The sequence below is a fragment of the Varroa jacobsoni genome, unplaced genomic scaffold (genome assembly GCF_002532875.2).
Source record: "Varroa jacobsoni isolate VJ856 unplaced genomic scaffold, vjacob_1.0 scaffold_1000, whole genome shotgun sequence".
NCBI classification, from domain to species: Eukaryota; Metazoa; Arthropoda; class Arachnida; order Mesostigmata; family Varroidae; genus Varroa; species Varroa jacobsoni.
In genome coordinates this window covers 82,620-101,311 of record NW_019213902.1, presented here as the reverse complement: position 1 = coordinate 101,311, position 18,692 = coordinate 82,620, and the positions used below count along the sequence as shown (strand labels likewise).

The window sequence follows — 18,692 nt, the reverse complement described above, 5'->3', positions numbered from 1 at the left end:
TAGAAATGCCTAAATTCTTTTTGTTTCGTGCGCGAGGTGAAATACGAGTAATGTTTTCCCTTCATATTAAATGGCGTTGTAGCAGGAAACGAATCTTAGCCGTATAGTCCGCGCATTTTTTCCATTACATCGTATCGCATCTGTTCAGCTTTATATAGTGTTAGTCCTGTCAGAAAGCAACCTGTGCAACAAAGAAGATAACCATTTTTCAGCTGCGTACAAAGTATAGAACATTTACCACCACCGAAGACAACGCACTTTTCACCGTATATGATTTGCAGTGCCTCACTTTAAGTGACCTAACATGAGCTGCCTTGCAGCCTTCAATGTACAAATTTGTAGTGTTGTAGTTAGATATTTTAACCACAGCCGAAAAATGATATAGTATATATAGAGAAGGATTATATTTTTCTCGGGGCCCCACACTATTCTGGGACTAAAAAAAGTACATCCGTCCAGTTGGGTGCATAACAGCGTTCTTTATTTCTCTATCAAGTATTAATTAACTAGCTGCATAGATTATCAGTGGTTGTGTTCAAACGTAATTGTTTATTTGAGACAAGGCGTCGGCTCAGTCTCTACAACTTTCGGCCTCAACAGTAACATCGAATATGGAACCATGCCAGCATGTAAAGGCCCAATAAAAAATAAGTCAGAAATTTTTTTAATACGAGATTCTAGGTGTAAACACTAATTTTAAATTTGTTCGGTCAACAGAGCATTTCGATTGCCTAATATTGTGTTGAAGTGCCTCGTTATCTATAGGAAATGAATTTGTTAGTTGGTGTATCTGTTAACCAGAACGAACGCGAGTAATTGTACGTGTACGTAAAAAGCAAAAGTAGCATAAAGACAATCTAGAGGCTCACTAAATTTTACGGAAATTTTATGAAGGCATTTATATTTTGTCGTGTATATATTTTTGGAACCTTTATCATTATTAGACATAATGGTTTCTTACAATCAAAAGATCATCAAAACGAATTAGATCTCAATTCACATAACACTCATTTAATTGACCCGCCTGGTTTTCCGTTGGCGCGGCATCATTCAAAACAAAGATGGCGCGCTGCGCTCTTAGGAATATGTGCGACTGTTAAGAACGGTTAAGCGACTAGTTACAGGCCGGTTCCCGTTGTGCAAAAGAAAAGCAATATTATTTAGTTTCATTTAGGATAGCGTGTGTAAGTGGCTGTGTCGTATTGTAGTAGTTCCCTGAAAGTGAAGATTGAGAATACGAGGAGCCCGATAATCAATAGCATCTTGCAGTAATGGTTTTCCTGTCTTGTCCCCACAGTAGTGTGTTCTGTAGTACAAAATTAATGTCAGATAATCATAATAAAATTCTCTTTGTTTTTATGTCAGTTTGTATTAATTCCGTATTCTTAGGGTCTCTGTATTGTCCCGTGTTTTCCCTTTTTTAATGACAAATGTGTGTACCTACCGCAATCTCCAGGTTAGTTATTTGTCGCTTACCTATTAACATTAAGCCGAGAAAACGGAAAGACGTCTACAACTAAAAAACCATTTATGTGAGTATGTCAGTCTGACGTCTATCGTGACAGATTGCCCAGCTTTATAGCGTTCTTATTATAACTGTTGTCTCCACAATAAAGGATGGTTACAATCTTTCAATCAAATGTTTGACAACATTTGCAAATTTTCGGATGTGTGTGTATTGAGCTCTCATTATCATCTGAAATTATCGCAATCGAGAAAATTAGGTGTCATCCTCTACTTGTCATTGATGACCAATTTTCGTTTGGTTTAGTATCGACTTATTCAGTAGAAATGTAAACTGAATCTTGAATTCATGGATTTTCATTTAGAACTATAAAGAAGCATCCAAGTGTCAGAAGTAGGGCAAAATGTAAATGTATTTTACTGTAGATTGTGTTAATGCACTCAACATCAATTCGACAAGCGAGAAAGCTGCAGTTTTCATGATCTGCTTGTGACAGCAAAAATTTGTAGTCTGAAAAACTGCGTATCATAAAGAGCGACTTGCTTTAGTCTGTACACTAACACATACATTTTTTTTTTGTATTTATCAATTTATAGCACTATTCGCCGTGGAGGCCTCCAGGATGCTGTCATTTCGACAGGGCCTCTTTACCCTGGGAAGCCTGTGCGTATCCACAGCGGTAGTGGGAAATGCTTATCTACAAAAAAGGCAGTTTTATCCATCCGTGGTTTTTCTCACAAAGTAAGTTTTGCGGAGCGTTCACTTTCACCCTTCCAGCTCATTGCACCTCTAATTGTTCTCTTAACTCGGCAAGCTTAAAAAAAATCTGCTGTTCAAACCGTAGTGATGTTTCCGTGTAAGATCAAATTGTTCTGCCCTTCTTTGTTTTAATTATTAGTTGATGCTGCTACCCGTAACGGACAAATCATTGTCTAGAATGCAACCTTCTTACACGTAGTTTTAATTATTGTCTTGTCCATTTGTGATGTTTTGCAGGTCAAACCCATGTATGGCAGTAATCTACGTTCAAGCTGCCGTCATCGTATGGTTGATGGCCAAAGCTATGGGTAAGCTGTTTTTCGGACAGCTTCGCCCAGCCGAGATCGAGGTATAATTTCTAAGAAAAGTATCAAAATTATAATCGAGCGCAGTTTCCCGGCATTTACATATTTACTGGCCCATTAGCAAATATAATGCAAATAAATGCAATAATCGTCTCGCTTTTTTTATTTTATTTTCTGTTATTATGCGGTCAAATGGAACCGATTTTGACGCTATACTTGTAATACGATAGGCGAACAGATACACTCAAGCATGTTTTAGGAGGTTCGTAATACGGTGTTTTGCGTGTAATTTCAGCATCTCCTCGAGAGGTCGTGGTACGCTATAACAGAAACATGTTTAGCTTTTACAGTATTCCGGGATGATTTCTCACCAAAATTTATAGCCCTTTTTGTACTGCTTCTCGTCCTAAAGGTGAGTAGATGCTAGCGAGAAACAAACTGCTATATTTATTGAACTCTTTAGTACTACACGAGGCAAATCACGTATGATCAATCCATGATGATATCCGTGGACATCATAGTACCGAGTACTAATGGCATTAATGCCGTGTCTCAACGATGAAAAGGGTTTTCACTGGTTAGCCGAGGACCGAGTCGACTTCATGGAGCGAAGCCCAAATATTTCTTTGTTGTTCCACATTCGTGTATTGAGTTTGTTAGCGTTGCTTAGTGTGTTGGATTATGCGTTTGTTCGTCACGCCTACTTTAGCGTCGCGACCGCTGGAGCGTCGGTGAGTTTTTTGGCCTTTAAAATATATTACGTTCTTTTGTATATCATACGCATTCACTTATAATAATTTTATTACTATTATAAAATAATAAAATTATTAAAATTATTGCTATAGTTATGCAAATCTAAAAATCTTTAATAATGGAGAAGGCTGATCGTATATTGTCAACACCCGACTACCTATAATACTCTTGAGGCTTGTTGTTTCTAGAATATATATATATAGATATGTGCCTGCTATAATCGATAGCAGTATCAGACTCATGGATATCGGATAGGTGTCAAGCAAATCTAAGCGTTCTGAAAAAGACGCTTTGAACTGTTGAATATACTATAGGAAATATGATTAGCAGATTATGTATCGTTTTGTCCGTAACAGTGCCCTTTTTATGCTATCTTCGTGAATGTAGGTGCAGGTGGTCTTCGGCTTCGAGTATGCAATCCTTCTTTCCTCTGTTTGGTATATCCTAATAAAATACGTTTTACACTCGATCGATTCTCGTGCTGAGACTCAGTGGGAGAATAAGGCCGTGCTCCTTCTTTATACTGAACTCATGATGAGCTCATCCAAGGTAAAATTTATTACTCGATCTGTTTTGGATTTTCTAGCATAATATTATGGCATGAGCTTTTTATTCCCTAGTGCAATGATTATAGCTCAAGCATTTGTTGTGGCAGAGACCGGTTATTTCCCCACTCCCCACTAAAAGGATGTCCGTGTATTTTTACCTTCTTGTGCGATATACTACGCAAATCCAGTGAGATTGCCAACAAGCACTACACTTCCTTTGTTTCTGGTCGTGTGCTTACTTTCTCAGGTATTGCTTTACGCTACATTTATGCTTGTCATGCTGCGTATCCACACTTTCCCGTTGTTTGCTATTCGGCCGATGTATCTTTCGATACGAGCGTTGAAAAGGGCCTTCAAGGATGTCGTGTTATCACGTCAGGCGATCAATAATATGAATACATTGTAAGTATTTACCGACGGATTTAGTTGTCACCAAGAAAACAGCAAAAAGGGCAATAGCAAATGGTGAATCATATTGAGGGCGCACGGTTACAGGAGCCTGTAACATATCTGTGGAAGCTTATTCCAAACTGCTGAAGTGCGGTTTATTGTTTTAATTTGCTCATACGCAACGTCGAGTTTAAACGGGGTAGCCGTACACTTCTAAATTTAGATCTATTCACCTCCCTTTCTGTAGAAGCTGTCAGTTGTAGGAGAAATTTAGGCAACGAAAGTGGCTCTGAGTAAGTGAAAACGATAAATGTGCAAATATTTTGTTTACGTGATTTTTGAACGGGTGTCGGTAGGTATCCGGATGCCACGGCTGAGGAACTGGCGTCGGCTGATAATGTGTGCATCATCTGCCGAGAAGAAATGCAAGTTGCTGGAGCAGGAGGCGGTGTGGGCGCCAACAAGAAGTTGCCTTGTAATCATATTTTTCATGCAGCGTGCTTACGTAGTTGGTTTCAAAGGCAACAGACTTGCCCGACATGTAGAAGCGACGTGCTGAAGTACGTTTAGTAAAAAATCTATAGCATGAGTAAACGTACGGATAACCCTAATAATAAATTGCGCAAATCTATGATGAACAATTACCGTCAGAGGCAAAATTTCAAGTTATGGCATTTGCGCTAAGAAATTTCAGCTCTATTCTAAAAGCTCATAGACCGTTTTTTTTTTCTTTTTTTTGCATTTGTGTATTTGTTTTAGTAGTTCTCAATAAATGTGGTTCTTCATTCTGAATTCCAGTATTAGTGGCAGAGGTACGTTAACACCTGGCGCGAATCACGGTGGTGGGGCAGCAGCGGCTGGTGCAGTCGCTGCAGGTCAACGCGGCGGAGCAAATCTTCCACCTGGTGCCCAAATTATCCCACCCTTCCAAATGCCCAATATGCAAGCCCTGTTTGCAAACTGGCCCAACCTTCACCACCCGCCGAATGCCAACAATATTCCCGCCGCCCAACAACCGCAACCAGCAAATAATAACAACAACGACAACAACAACGCCCGTGCGTTTTGTTTTTTCACGTATTTTTTATCTTAATTTTGAAGTTTAAGGCCCACTTAAAAACTAAACCTAGTTTTAGAAGAAATATTCTAGTCGATGATATATGAGCCGTTGTCAATCATATATGTTATTTTAGAAAACAATGCTGAGGTTGCAGGGCCTGCTGGCCCTGGAGCACCTTCATCTTCTGGACTCAACAATGCCGGTACAAATCAAACTGGGGGCCAAGGCGCAAACGGCGCTTCCGGAGGCGCTGCTGGGGCCGCAACACCAACTGCGTCGACAATAATTCCACCTCCACCTCCGTTTACGCTTCTACCCGCGTTGTTTCTTCCACCACCACCACCAATTATTCCGGGTGGGCTCAACCTCGGCACGTTATCGGAAGGCGAACTTCGCGCGATGGAAGGCAATGAGCGGCTTGCCGTTGAGGCTCGAATTCAGCATCTTCGCAATATTCAAATTCTACTCGATGCTGCTGTTACGATGATGGCACAATACAACAATGCAACCACTGTTGCGTCGGCAATTCCACAGCCTGCAACAACAGCCGCGCAGCAAGCGTCGGCATCTGGCACGCAACCAGCCAGCGCTACAAATGCAAACGCTGTACCAAAACAGCAGCAGTCGGCACAGGCTGGCTCTCCGGCGGGACCCACTAATGCTACGCAGTCAACAAAGTCTTCGACGTCGACCAGTAACACGGTACAATACGTTGTAGTGTATAGCAAACATAACGTTCAAGGCTTAATGTCGAAAGCATTCAGAGCAACTGAAAACACAGGTCATAGAATTTGGAAGATGAATGGAAATTTTGGAGAATCGGTGTGAATCTGTAGTTCCGATCTAGCCGTTAGAGAGACATGGCTGCCGTTAAAAACAATTTATGCACTATGAATGTTCTGTACCACATCGATTTCCTGCTCGCCGCCACAGAACGGCTTCAATAGTCGAAATCAGCTGTCAGAATTCAGCTTTATGTCTAGGCCTCTTTCAGCTTTTTTTTGTTGAAAGAGTTTTATAAACTTTTAAGATTGCGAAATTCTAATATGATTGTTTACATTTATAAATTAACTGGAAGAGACATGGAATACTCCATTATGAAAATTGACGCCGATACATATCATCTATTTCTCATTTAGTTTTCGTCTTCATTTAAAATTAAAGCCATTTCAAAATAACCAGATTGTTAGTATGTAGCCTATAACAGCGAACTCTGTTCTGTTTACATCCATCCTGTAGATGACGCGGTTTCCTCATGTGGATACATCGCCAACACGAATGCCAGATGCCGCCAGTCCCTCATCGTGTAGTGCAGCCTCTGGTAAGTCGCTTTTAAAATTCAATGTTGATGAACTACGCGTTACGCGTGCATACGTTCAACACTGTATTGCGGTATGTCCACATTTAATATTCAATACATTCGTTTTTCTTAGCAAGCACAATTGACGCTATCGAACTTCGGAGGCGACGAGTCGAAAAGTTGGCGGGACCAATTACAGCAGCAGTGACAACAGCAACAGCTGCGGCCAGCTCGAACGGCTCGGCCATAAATTCCGATCCAGGATCAGGGGGGTTATCTCAAGGGGGCTCGAGTTGAGAGGTCTAAAAGGATGGCAGTGATTGTTAATAATGCTAAAAAAGAAATAATAAGATTTAAAATATTAATAAGCATGGACATAAAGAAAACGTACATTGCTGATGATCATGATGACGCTATAAAAGTTAGCATTGCATAAGAGGAATGCCGCGTGCGATGTCATAGGGAACAGAGTGGAGAAATATTATTAGGTACAGACGGAGAATAATAAGCAAGCCGCAAGAAGAAGCCGAGATGAGGGGCGAACTAAGACAGTGATACGCTTTGTAAGGAAGAAAATAACTTATAATAAAGAGAGAAGCGAAGATTATATAATAACCACGATCGATGGCTAAAATCGCACTTTAAGTTTTTTTCATTTTCTCATTTCGTACTCTAGTGCAAAAAACTTATACGTAAGCTATCTTTTGTCTATCTATTGGTTTTGACTGCATCTGGCTATGGCTACTCAGTGATCGTGGTTGTAGTGCACGAAACATTGAAGTAGTTCTCAGATATCCAGTAGCCGCTTTCTTCTCTCCACAATGTGAATAATATATTAAGCGATTCAAATAAAATATTTGCGTTTTTCAAAAAAGAAATATATACCTGAGTGCCAACTGGAGTCAAGTATGAGATATGTAAAATATTCGAAATATAAGAAGTACCAAGGTCTATTCGTTCAGCGTAAAGCAATCCTCCGACACATGCAAGGTCTTTAAAATTTAAGTAAATTTAAGATCTTTAGATTATTTCTATGTGTTATTTCTTCCAATCGTGTTAGGTATTAAGTCTAAGTACATATATAATTCTGCCGATATCAACGCATATTCTTCGTAATTAGTTAAAGTATAAACTACAGTGCCGAAGGATCATCATAATAGAGCTACTAAAAAATCACTACTTAAGGTACAAGTAAAATTAGGGGTACACTTACCAGTTTTCTAAGCAACTCGCATGCGCGAAGAAGGCTAAAACAACAAGCTCTAAATACCAATATATGCGCCAGATAAATCTGCACGTAGTTAGTAGATGTTTGTCCTGCGATAAATATACAGTATGCAAAACATAGCCCTGTCAGTGGCGTCAATATATCTTGCGTGCGGCCACCAGTTACACTTTGAAACGTACGTATGTTTCGAGGTAGAAAACGAGACTTTACACACAGTATGGGACAACTGTGACCCTTTAGTTATTAAGCAGCAAAACAGATTTCATGTGTAGTTGCTAAACTAGTTAATCTAGCTATATTTATAAAATTTTAAATGAAGAGTAGAAGGTCATGATCATTTCAAGATTGTGAATATATTTAGTGCTTGAAATTGCTGCAGAATCTAGTTTATATGAAATAAAAGAATATTGGAAAGTATATTACGTTTATAAATCTATTAAGCATTCCCTATTCTGTGCACAACAAAAAAAAATTATATGTTACAATGGTACTCTGCTTTTAGTTGCTTATATTTGTATAACTACAATTTTGAGGTTGTGAACTTGAAATGTGTACCCTGTACTTTTAGCGTAAGATTTTCTGTTTACGAAGTATATTAAGGATCACCTGCAGGACTTCGGATTGCCGATTCTCGACCTAAAATATCGCGTAACTCTAGGGCCTGGAGTTTCTGACCTGGGCACTGCAGAAGCCATGAGATGCACGCATTCGGCCCCGTCGCTGCGCAGGGTTCGTTCATTGTTGCTGTACATTTTATAATATGACTAATTTTCATATAACTTTTTTGTGAAGTTAGTATCCGATGATATGTAAGGCTCTAGACTTTTTTTTTGTTAAAACCTTTACTCTGTTTATTTTTACGTAGAAGCTTGTCAGTAGCCTCGAAATATAAAGCATTTTTCAAAAGTAATACATGCTATCGACCGCTACGTAAGAGTTGCGAACGTCAGCCTTGTTATGTTATTTAGTAACGTATGTTAAAACCGTGAAGTGGAAACAATCAGGTACTTCACTTGAATGTAGACGTTATATGCTAAAACCTAGAAACTTTTAGTAACTAATACTAGCACTAGACCGGTAAATCAAACAGTAAGTTTGACCTTTCTCTTGAAAATCTTAATTTTGTAAAGTGTCTCGGTTGTTTGCGGTTCAACCGCTAAGGCGGCATTTTTTATATGTATGTAGGATTCGCGTCTTGTCACGCATATTTCAGTAAAAAATAATTTTGTCCCTATTTGAGTCCCTAGAATGAGTAATACGACTTTACCAATTATTTTAAACTCCTGCACGACTTCTTAGAACGTTTTGCCATCTTTTCAAAAATGTCCCTATTCACGCGAAAATTAGTTTTTTTTTGCGATTTGTATAAACCACAACCATTAAGACAGTTAGATGCTTTTTGATAACATTTATGTTAGAAATAGTACCCGTTAACTATCAAAGTCACCCAGAGCGGCTGTTCTGAATATATTCGAAACAGAACTCTGTAATGAGAAAATCAAACAAATTTTGACCTATATATATGGATCATACTCTAAGCACCGTATTGATCTGTACTGAACGTAAATTTCAATTAGATGGTTTAAATACATTGTTTCAATATATCACAAGGATGAACGAAGATATTTATAAAAAAAAAAAATGCCGTAATTGCGATTGATTTTTCAAATTCTTTCAAAATAATTTTCGAAATGTGTGCTTGTTTGGAAAGGGAACTAGTAAAACACCCTTCCTCATCTACTTTTTCTATATAAACTTCTGTTGCTGATAATATATTTCCTTATAATTTCGTGTGCATACATAAATCATAATGGTGTTTAGTAAACCACGACAAAAAACAACAAAGGAAAACATTAAAATTGGATGTCGTTTTCTTTATTAAACATGATGTATAAAATTATATTAATCCTAATAATAGTCAGCTTTCATCAGCCACCACTTCGAAGTGTTTCTGTTTTTCACTAGTATTTTTCGACGTCGCCGCACCACTTTCTCATATGTACCTTTTATTTTTATCATCATTATCCACAATTACTTCCTTTTTCTATTAGTCAATATTTTCTCTGCGTACAAAAACATTCATTTTATATACAAGATATTTTATATAAACTGTAGTTTTTGTCACCACCCTAAGGATCTCTATTTCGTAGTCCAAACACTGTCCATCAGCCTCTGCATATATATATATATATATATATATATATATATTAGTCACACGTGACTCTCTTCTTCACTTAGCATCTGTTTATCTATGTCATACATTACTTATCGTTGGAGTGAACTATCTGGTCAAAAATTTTGTTGAAATCCCTTTTGGAAAGCCAACATCACCAACAAAATGAGTGAACAATAAATTTACCATCACCGTCAAAGGTAACATGATGTAGAATCACTATAAAAATCTTTCCTCTTTTCATACTTAATACCATAACGTCGTCGCTATGTCATTTATGTGAGTCAGTGTACGTATGTGACATAATTTTATGAAAATTATCTAAATATATATATCTATACTCTAGACTGCTCTCGCCGAAAGATTTCATGAACATGCGATTTGCTTTGCAATCAATACTGCCATTATTGTTAGTTTCCTACTACTTGGTGTTCTGCAAGACGAAAGAAAATGTTTCTTATTTGAATAGCATGTGATGCTCAAGACTTGTCTTATTCACGCTGGGGTCCCTTTTGTATTAGTTTTTTTGTCACGCTTTTACTCACTGTCACAGTGCATCAGGACGTTACCTGGACAATTGAGACAAGGCAACGTCAAGGATTTCTCACATACAAACGCTGGCACGCACCAAACACGCTACCATGCATATAGCCCTCTTCTAATAATAATATAAACTGACAACAAACAATTCCATTCCTGCAGTTTCAGCCATAAGTAATAAAATAAACGAAGCAAGCATACCAAACCTGAATTTTTTTTTTGCTTGATTGACTCTCGTTTTGTCGACAAACCCCAGTAGGAATATTATTTAGTTATATGGTAGCTTGAAGCTTTTCTTCTACTTATAAAATTAAACCGGTATTTCCGCGCATATTTTGTATTGCATGCGTTCGATTAGTTTTACACATCGTAGGGCCAGCTACTTGCTTAAAGATTCAGGTAATAGATTGATTTAAATCTAAACTAACAACAGGTCGTACGTTTCGGCATTCATCTTTAGTATGCCTATGGTGTTCCGTGGTACGTTGATAACTTATAATATTATTATTATTATTGATAATGATGAAGAATAATGAAAGATACAATTGTCTATTGATAGAATGAAGCCTCCGTTATACTATTTACTATTTACAGGCTATTACTGATAAATCAATAACTATATTGTAGTCTTCACTGCGGTGCTAAGAGTGTATTCATTCGTATAGTTCTATCACTGCAAATATTAAAAAAGCCATATTTTCGAGTATAAGATTTATGTCCTTTAGTGATCAAATTAATCATATTATAGTCTAACCTCGTAAATCAAAATTAAGTAGTAATGTACAACCGTAGCGTCTATAAGTCTAAAAGTAATATTGTTGCATAATATAGATAACATGCCCGTAATACTTTTGAAAGAACTCTGCCCCGAAAAACATAAATTTTATTCCCAAAGGCGTATGAAAGTTATTTGAATATTTGTAACGATCTCATATAACGCGCAAGAACATTAATAACCATTATAAGGAACCTCGTCATTACTGTATGTATAAATAATGTTTCCTTTTATTCAATAGCCTAATGTTTTGCTCTTTTCTAGCAATTCACGTTTTTTTATGAGATACGCCACAGAGGTACATTACTTGGTAAATTATTCTGACACAACAACATAAAACATGTTTGCAGACGTCGTCGGCGCCGATCGCCCTTGTGGCAATTAGAAAATACAGAGCGTGCGCACGTTCAAATGACCGAGATCAAAAGTGTCTAACAAATCAACCAAGTAGCATTGGCGCTTGCCGCGTGGGCGGAATTGCCAAAACATGATTACTTTCTTTCACGAGTTTGCCTAGCCGTCGAATAACAAGGCATCATTGCTGTGACGTTAACAAACAAAACACAAACTTTGGTTAAAGAAACATTGAATAAATCGTTTTTCTTCCATAAAAACCGATATTCTTCGTGGAATAGTCCGTTTCTATCTTTTTGTATCAATAATCAATATTATCTATTTTTTCGTAGGCAAAACTCCCTAAATTATTGCTTACACAAGCACACATTAACGCGCTTTACCTTATGATCTAATTTTGGTATCTAAATTTTGCCAACGATTCAGTTTTACAAAGCAAAGTGCTTTTCATTCCTTTAACAATGTTTCAAACTGCCGTCCTGCTTTTGTTATTGTCCGATATTGAAAATCAGGATTGCGGTTCAGAGTATAGCATGCAGTAACTATACTTTTCGTATAGTTGTCGATCTCAGGTCAACACTATCATAGTATTAATAGTATATGTTATAAAAAAAGGCCCTGTTTACGTGAAATCAGTGCGTAAAAGGAAGGTACAGTGTTCCCTTAACGCGACAATTCAGGCTCAACTAAACCCTTGATGAACAGCTTTGGGTCAAATGAGTCCTGTCGATCTATGATTCAGCATGTAAATGAATAGTTAATGTATATAGATGCATATAGATATAATATTTATCTGCACGATCATCTTGTTCTCGCTGCCGATATAGCCATCTAACTACGTTTGTGCTTTGTTTTGCATGGAATTTCCTAACAATTACCATGTATTAGCTATGCCGGAAAAGTACATGATAGACATGTTTTTTGTTTCTTTTCTCGTAGCGTTGTGTCATTTTATCTCGGCTGTACGTCCTTCTAATTGTTATAATCTGAACATTATTTTTTTTATTTCATTCAGACCCTACGTTTCTGACCACTAGGACATAACCATTGCCAAAACCAGCGTTGATAAGTCGCTAGGTGCTCGTTTGACTTTGGTATTTTTGTTTCGTTTTTTCTCTTTTATATCTTTTTTTTGTCCTTAAATACGATTTCTTATCGTCCAGTGCCTCCGGAATAACATCTATTTTTTTGGAGGATTTTAATTCCACCGCTCTAAAAGAGCACCATCAGATCTGGTTTGTTTTTTTTCTACTGCTAGCAAAACACGACTACCGGAATATCATAATATTTACATTAAGTATCCTTTCGTGGTTGAAGTCGGCCACACACGGGTTACTCTTAGTGAACAGGCACGATGCACCTGTATGTTTGCTAGGTAATGTTCGTCTGTAATATGCCAAAGTCGTATCGAGCGTTATATTCCGCACAGGAGCGGCCTTTGCACCGGGTTTATAGGTTCGATCAATGGCATACGAAAGCGTAGGGAATCTGATGGGGATTCGCCGTGATGACTGTAAAATTCATGTGTCTTTGACACCAAGTAAAACAAATTCTATGTGCGTCGACCGTAATGTGGAATCACTTGGTTATTTTTTTATCTCGAGGCCTAGCACCGTGGTGAACCAATAGATAACCAATAGCGCTCATCAGCGCCCCAATGATACTTCCTACCGAGACAGGGACGAAGTTTCTCTTGTAGATCCTAAACATCATGTCCGTAGTGGTTGGTCTATACTGGTGGAGGTCCCTGCTCGTAGCGGAGTTGAGGCCCAAATGAGTTGAGCGTGTTCGTTACGTCGCAGCAGCGTGGTTCCATAAAGCACGCTACGCAGTACAGCATCACCAATGCCACCTACACATGATAATAGTCACGCTAGTTATTCACAAGCAGAAATACATGTTTGCAATGACATAGGTTAGTAAAAAATGAGCAATTTTTTTCCGAATTATTTTAACTAAAATTGGCTTTATTTTACTGAAATATGAAGAAGTACAGGGTGAAGAAGTTCGAAGCAAAATGACTTTTATGGCAATGCCTATACAAACCTGAAAGGGAAGAGCTGCCTTGAAGATCCTCCAAATACTTTTGTTACCTTCGCTATCGGAGCAAATGGTTGGCGAATCATCTTCGCTTTCATAATTCGAATCGTAGTCGTCATCATTTACCTTGAACTGCAACAAGGTTGCTGACGCTGGACAAATGCCATTTCTGGGCTGCAGGGACGTCAACGGGAGGTCGGCAACGGTGGCACCGCCCATACTATCTTTCATCTGTGTCGAGCTGTAAGTGAGTAGAAAAGCGGGAAATTAGAAATGGGAAAATGCCTTTAATTGCTGAACAAGATGCACCTACAGACAAAATCGACAATAACGCTACTGGCTACCGTATGATAGAGAAAACTATGAGAAATTGAAAACTCATGACTTCGCCGGGTACGAGCATAAGGATAGAATTCCATAATGATTAGTCATCGTTCAGTTTACCATTACTGAAAATCGACGACAGCAAGTCATGTCCGCCTGACCGATTTTTTGTTGAACTTACATCTTAATGATCTCGCTGATGTCAATAGCGTTTTCCGACGTATCAGTAACCTGGAAAGCACATCACAGATGGCAAACGTCATTATGATTATTGTGAATATTACGAGTTTGGCAGAAGATTTGATAAGGAACATTATGCATCTACAAATCTAATTACCACATGAATAATAAAGGGTGGGGCATTCAAAATTGGAGGGCTTCTTCTCCTAGCGGGCATGCGTGCCCTAGCTATTTTCTGTATGGGAAGAAGATCACTTTACTCTAGAATAAAACAACAAACTCGCCATGACGAAATATAGCGCGTCATTTTCAAAATTTAGATGAAGATGAACTATATCATTTATGTGGTTTCTGAAAGATACAGGGGAGACTTCTAAGCGGCGTATTAAGAGCGTTTAGATTTAAAAGGCTAGAAAATTTATCATAAATGCCTAAAAACATCACTGATAGACCTAGGTCTTTTAAACAGAAACTGACGGCTGTTTGAGAAACGGAGCACTAGCTTCCAATTGGGTCATCCAGATAATCTCTAACGGCTACTTTTTTTCTCGCAAGATTAAACGAAGAAGTTGAGTGTACTCAGCGTTCGCTTATTATTCAGCTCGCGACGATAGGCTAGTAGCCGACTACTGTGACTATTAACAGTTGTTATCACTCAAAACGAGTTTAAAATAACTGGCTTTCACAAAGATAAACTCAAGGCGGAAAGCCAGTGTTAAAGAATGATCAATGCCGTGTGGTGTTCTTTCGTTTTTAAGACCTGTTTTTTAGCCTGCTATCAACTCAATATTTGATTTTGCCGCAATTTTTTGTATGTAGCGAATGTGAATGACATCTCATTAACGCATGGTTACTATTCAGAGGTATTTAAAGGTAAGGGAAAAAGTATTTCGAAAAGAATTAGTGAGTGGCTTAGATTCCAAAATTGACTATTTATAAGAAAAGGTCCATATTGTACATACTTAAAGTTGGCTCGTCGGTCAATTTCGCAGACAAGTATCTAAGCTATCTTATTTATTGGGAGGCTGTGCCTTTATTATATCGCAAAAAATTCAGATCCTGCAAACAATTACATAGAACCCGAGCAAGAAAAAGTTGCCGCGCACCAGCAATATAGGCCTATGGTGAAAGCTGTTCAACGTATGTGTTAGAGAACGCTTTACATTAAAAATTAAACAATTGGTAAAAATAAATGTTCTTGATTTTCTATTCTATGTGTACTCGATCAGCAAATTTAACTTTTTTAGGAAAATAATATACTTACACGGCATGTAAATTCGGTTTGTGAAGGAAGCCCACGAGTTTAAATAAAACACGTTGATATATATATATATAGTATTCATTTATGAGTTGATTTGAAGAAAAACATAGTCTTGATCTGAGCGCAAATGTTGAATATTTTACAAAATAAAAGATGTGTATAGGGAATTTCTACAGTAAACTACCTGATGGTGTCCATCCAACTCTGCTTCGGCTGTCACTTTCTGACGGTGAAGCGCCTCGCTAAGGTAATTGTTTCGCCTGTTGGGGTCCTGGAGGAAATTTTTGCTTTGCTGTAGATTCATCAACTGGTGCTTAGTGCTGGAAGGGATAATGAATTGGCTTTAGAGCACGCAAGGAGTGATTCGACTCAAATTTAGACCATGATTACGATGGAGCTAGCTATTAAAGAGAAAGACTTGCCGCATTTGACCAGTGATGACATCGTTTCGACAATGCAGATACTTAACTTAAAAATAGAGAGCTAGAAGATTGTCTCCAGACAATAAAATAATTACCTTTCGTACAGTGTGTCCCATGTGTTGTAAAGGTCGCGAACGTCCTGCGTGAGGGAACAAACGCGGTCAGAGTTACTGGCAGCCAGGCGGTGAACTTTTACCTTCACATTTAACAGTGAACGTTTGAGCTCATGAAGAGTCGACAAATTTCTCTGTAGGTGAATTAAAGTTAACTTCAGTTATTATCTGAATACGGACATCATCAGCAACGTCTATCCTGGCCTGTTTAATAATACCCCAACAACGTCTGTCATCTTTTTTCACCCACGAAAACGGTAAAGGGAGAAGTTTAAGTTAGATTTAACTCTGTTCTAGCTTGAAAATAACGGCTTGAACAAAGCTATGCGGCCGTCACTTGTTCCATATGTTCTAAATAATTAAAAAAGCTTTATCAACATACGACCGTTGCAAATTTGTCCCTTCCTGGGTATAAATCACACCATAAGTAAATAAACTTACCTTAAGGACTGCGATCCGTTCATCGAGCTTATTCACGTTGAGCCTTTGAAGATTGACGCTTTCGTCTTCGAGTTCTCTTTGCATACACTCCATCTGTAGCATCTCTTCACGAAGCTTGACGATGTCCTCACGAACCGATTCATCGTCGAATGTTCGCCTGAATGGCGTGCATATTAACGGCGCGCACTGGTTACTAACATTGTTAGCACCGGCACCATTGGCCAGGACAGGGGATCGGGATTCTTCGTTGGGGTTTGTTGCTCCACGGGACTGGATATCTAGTAGCAGCATATTCCAACGTTCCATCAGTTGGCGAATAAGCTGTTCCGTAGAAGGAGCAAGATTACCTGGCCCGTATACCCCGCTAATAGTTGTATTGCCTGACAAACTACAGCTACTTGGTTGATCAGGTCCGATTGAGATATTGATCTTAATTATCTGAAGGCACTGAATATTGGACCGGCATTTTGCAATCATTTCATTCTGTAAAATTCAAATAAGCAGACACCGATTGTAGAAACAGTCAGTGCAGCAAGTCATCTAACTCAAGTACTAGAAGATCTCAATGATCGGTAGTGCGTACAAGCCTTTTTCATTCCCTTCAATCAGCGTGTGATATAATCAATTCAGCCCTGCTATATGCGTAGGTATTAGTTGTAATATATGCTGTAACGATTTGGGGCTTCTACATGAAGAAGTGAAGACCTATTACTATTCTACCAATATTTGGTTCACTTCAAATAATCTGTAATGATGATTTGAACTTTTATTTTCTTTGTATTTGCCCAATTCATTTCAGCTCGTGCATAACCTTAAGACGATAGAAAAAGAACACCACGAAACGAAAAAGTAAGCACAATATGCTCACAAATTGGTTAGCGGTCATCGCGTCCTTGGACAGAAGATCCTTATTGAGTGCGTTAGTAACGAACGCCAAATCGCGATCGCTTCGGTTGAGTACTTCAGCGACCTGTGTAGAATTTTCGAAGTTTTTCAATCCGACGTCGAGTCCGATCTGGCCCGAGCTAGTCAGTAACGCAGGTACTGTATGGGCATGGGTATGGTCGCGACTAACAGCGGTAACAGCGTCGATGTCCATTTTGTTGTCGCAACTAATGTTGTTACTGTTGCTTTCATCATGGCCAAGACTGTTTAGCTGCTGCATCTGTTCCTGCTCAGAATCGAGCTCGCTGTCGCGTCCTGCACCTCTGTACCTTCGGTCATCGGTGTGGCCCTTCTTATGACCGCCTCCACGCACACGGAGTCCTGACAACGATGATGTGTCGGATGTTGACCCAATAAACGATCGATAATCATCCCCAAAGTTGAGCAACCTTCGCACCGTGTCGTCATCCATCTCCTTCTCGGAATAGTGATCGAGATAATGTTCGGAATAGTGGTCCTGATAATCGTCCCACATGTTGTCAGAGGATATTACCGAACCCTGGTCTCCAACGATCGCCTCTAACACTTCGCCAGCAACAATACCGATATCACTCTTCTTGTTCGTGTCACTCTGCGGATCCTAGAACAGGCAACGAGTTAATAGAATTGTTAATAAATTGGCAAACAACTTACACAAGCAAAATGCACTTAAACCTAATCTTTTTTTTTTTTTGGCAGCCACACGTAGTCAATATTGAGTGCTTCTTCAGCTAGCAAAACCGACGACCATGTCATTCAACGTTCTAGTCAGAGGCAATTTTGCCCAGCTAAGTATAGCAAGTGCTGGTCTGTAACAGGAAAAACCAAACCGCAGTGTTCATTATTCAGATATTCGACATTATTTCGGGAAAACACATTTTACTAAAAACTGAAGTAATGATTGAATACCGCTTTGAAACGCGAATTACGTTACGTTCTAACCGAACGGTCAACGTTTTGCATGAAAGACTACAAACTACGTTTAGAATTAGATTAGATAGATAGATAGATTAGATAGATAGATAGATAGATAGATAGATAGATAGATAGATAGATAGATAGATAGATAGATAGATAGATAGATAGATAGATAGATAGATAGATAGATAGATAGATAGATAGATAGATTAGATATAGATAGATTAGATATAGATAGATTAGATATAGATAGATTAGATATAGATAGATTAGATATAGATAGATTAGATATAGATAGATTAGATATAGATAGATAGATAGATAGATAGATAGATAGATAGATAGATAGATAGATAGATAGATAGATAGATAGATAGATAGATAGATAGATAGATAGATAGATAGATAGATAGATTAGA

At 38.4% G+C, this 18,692-nt stretch overlaps 2 protein-coding genes across 3 annotated transcripts in view; one reads left to right on the top strand and one right to left on the bottom strand.

The window, feature by feature from the left end:
* Positions 1–1,000: 1,000 nt before the first annotated feature.
* Positions 1,001–7,219, top strand: LOC111265721 (E3 ubiquitin-protein ligase HRD1). Of its 2 annotated transcripts, none has more exons than XM_086970610.1 (13): positions 1,001–1,184; positions 1,457–1,532; positions 2,062–2,206; positions 2,462–2,573; positions 2,825–2,941; positions 3,096–3,260; positions 3,670–3,831; positions 4,078–4,232; positions 4,577–4,780; positions 5,019–5,278; positions 5,435–5,982; positions 6,520–6,601; positions 6,714–7,219. In XM_086970610.1, the coding sequence occupies exons 3-13, from the start codon at positions 2,088–2,090 to the stop codon at positions 6,875–6,877; spliced, it is 2,088 nt and encodes a 695-aa protein (XP_086826736.1). In that variant the 5' UTR covers positions 1,001–1,184; positions 1,457–1,532; positions 2,062–2,087; the 3' UTR covers positions 6,878–7,219. The 2 variants fall into 2 exon arrangements, with proteins under 2 accessions (XP_086826736.1, XP_022698357.1); XM_022842622.2 differs by having other exon boundaries at positions 1,007–1,184; positions 1,366–1,532; positions 5,414–5,982.
* Positions 7,220–9,661: 2,442 nt separating this feature from the next.
* LOC111265719 (uncharacterized) overlaps positions 9,662–18,692 on the bottom strand; it is a gene marked incomplete at its 5' end in the record, with an annotated part of 52,022 nt that continues 42,991 nt past the window's right edge. The window contains 7 exons of the mRNA XM_086970609.1: positions 9,662–13,502; positions 13,697–13,931; positions 14,196–14,245; positions 15,640–15,775; positions 15,973–16,016; positions 16,432–16,914; positions 17,300–17,956. Of these exons, the coding sequence (XP_086826735.1) occupies positions 13,380–13,502; positions 13,697–13,931; positions 14,196–14,245; positions 15,640–15,775; positions 15,973–16,016; positions 16,432–16,914; positions 17,300–17,956 (1,728 nt within the window). The remainder of the gene's footprint in view (positions 13,503–13,696; positions 13,932–14,195; positions 14,246–15,639; positions 15,776–15,972; positions 16,017–16,431; positions 16,915–17,299; positions 17,957–18,692) is intronic.

Bases quoted from the DNA above. Each gene is read 5' to 3' on its own strand.
- LOC111265721 (XM_022842622.2), top strand. From the start codon at position 2,088: ATGCTGTCATTTCGACAGGGCCTCTTTACCCTGGGAAGCCTGTGCGTA. The intron at 3,832-4,077 runs GTAAAATTTATT...TTACTTTCTCAG, and splicing joins TCATGATGAGCTCATCCAAG to GTATTGCTTTACGCTACATT. The intron at 4,233-4,576 runs GTAAGTATTTAC...GGGTGTCGGTAG, and splicing joins ATCAATAATATGAATACATT to GTATCCGGATGCCACGGCTG.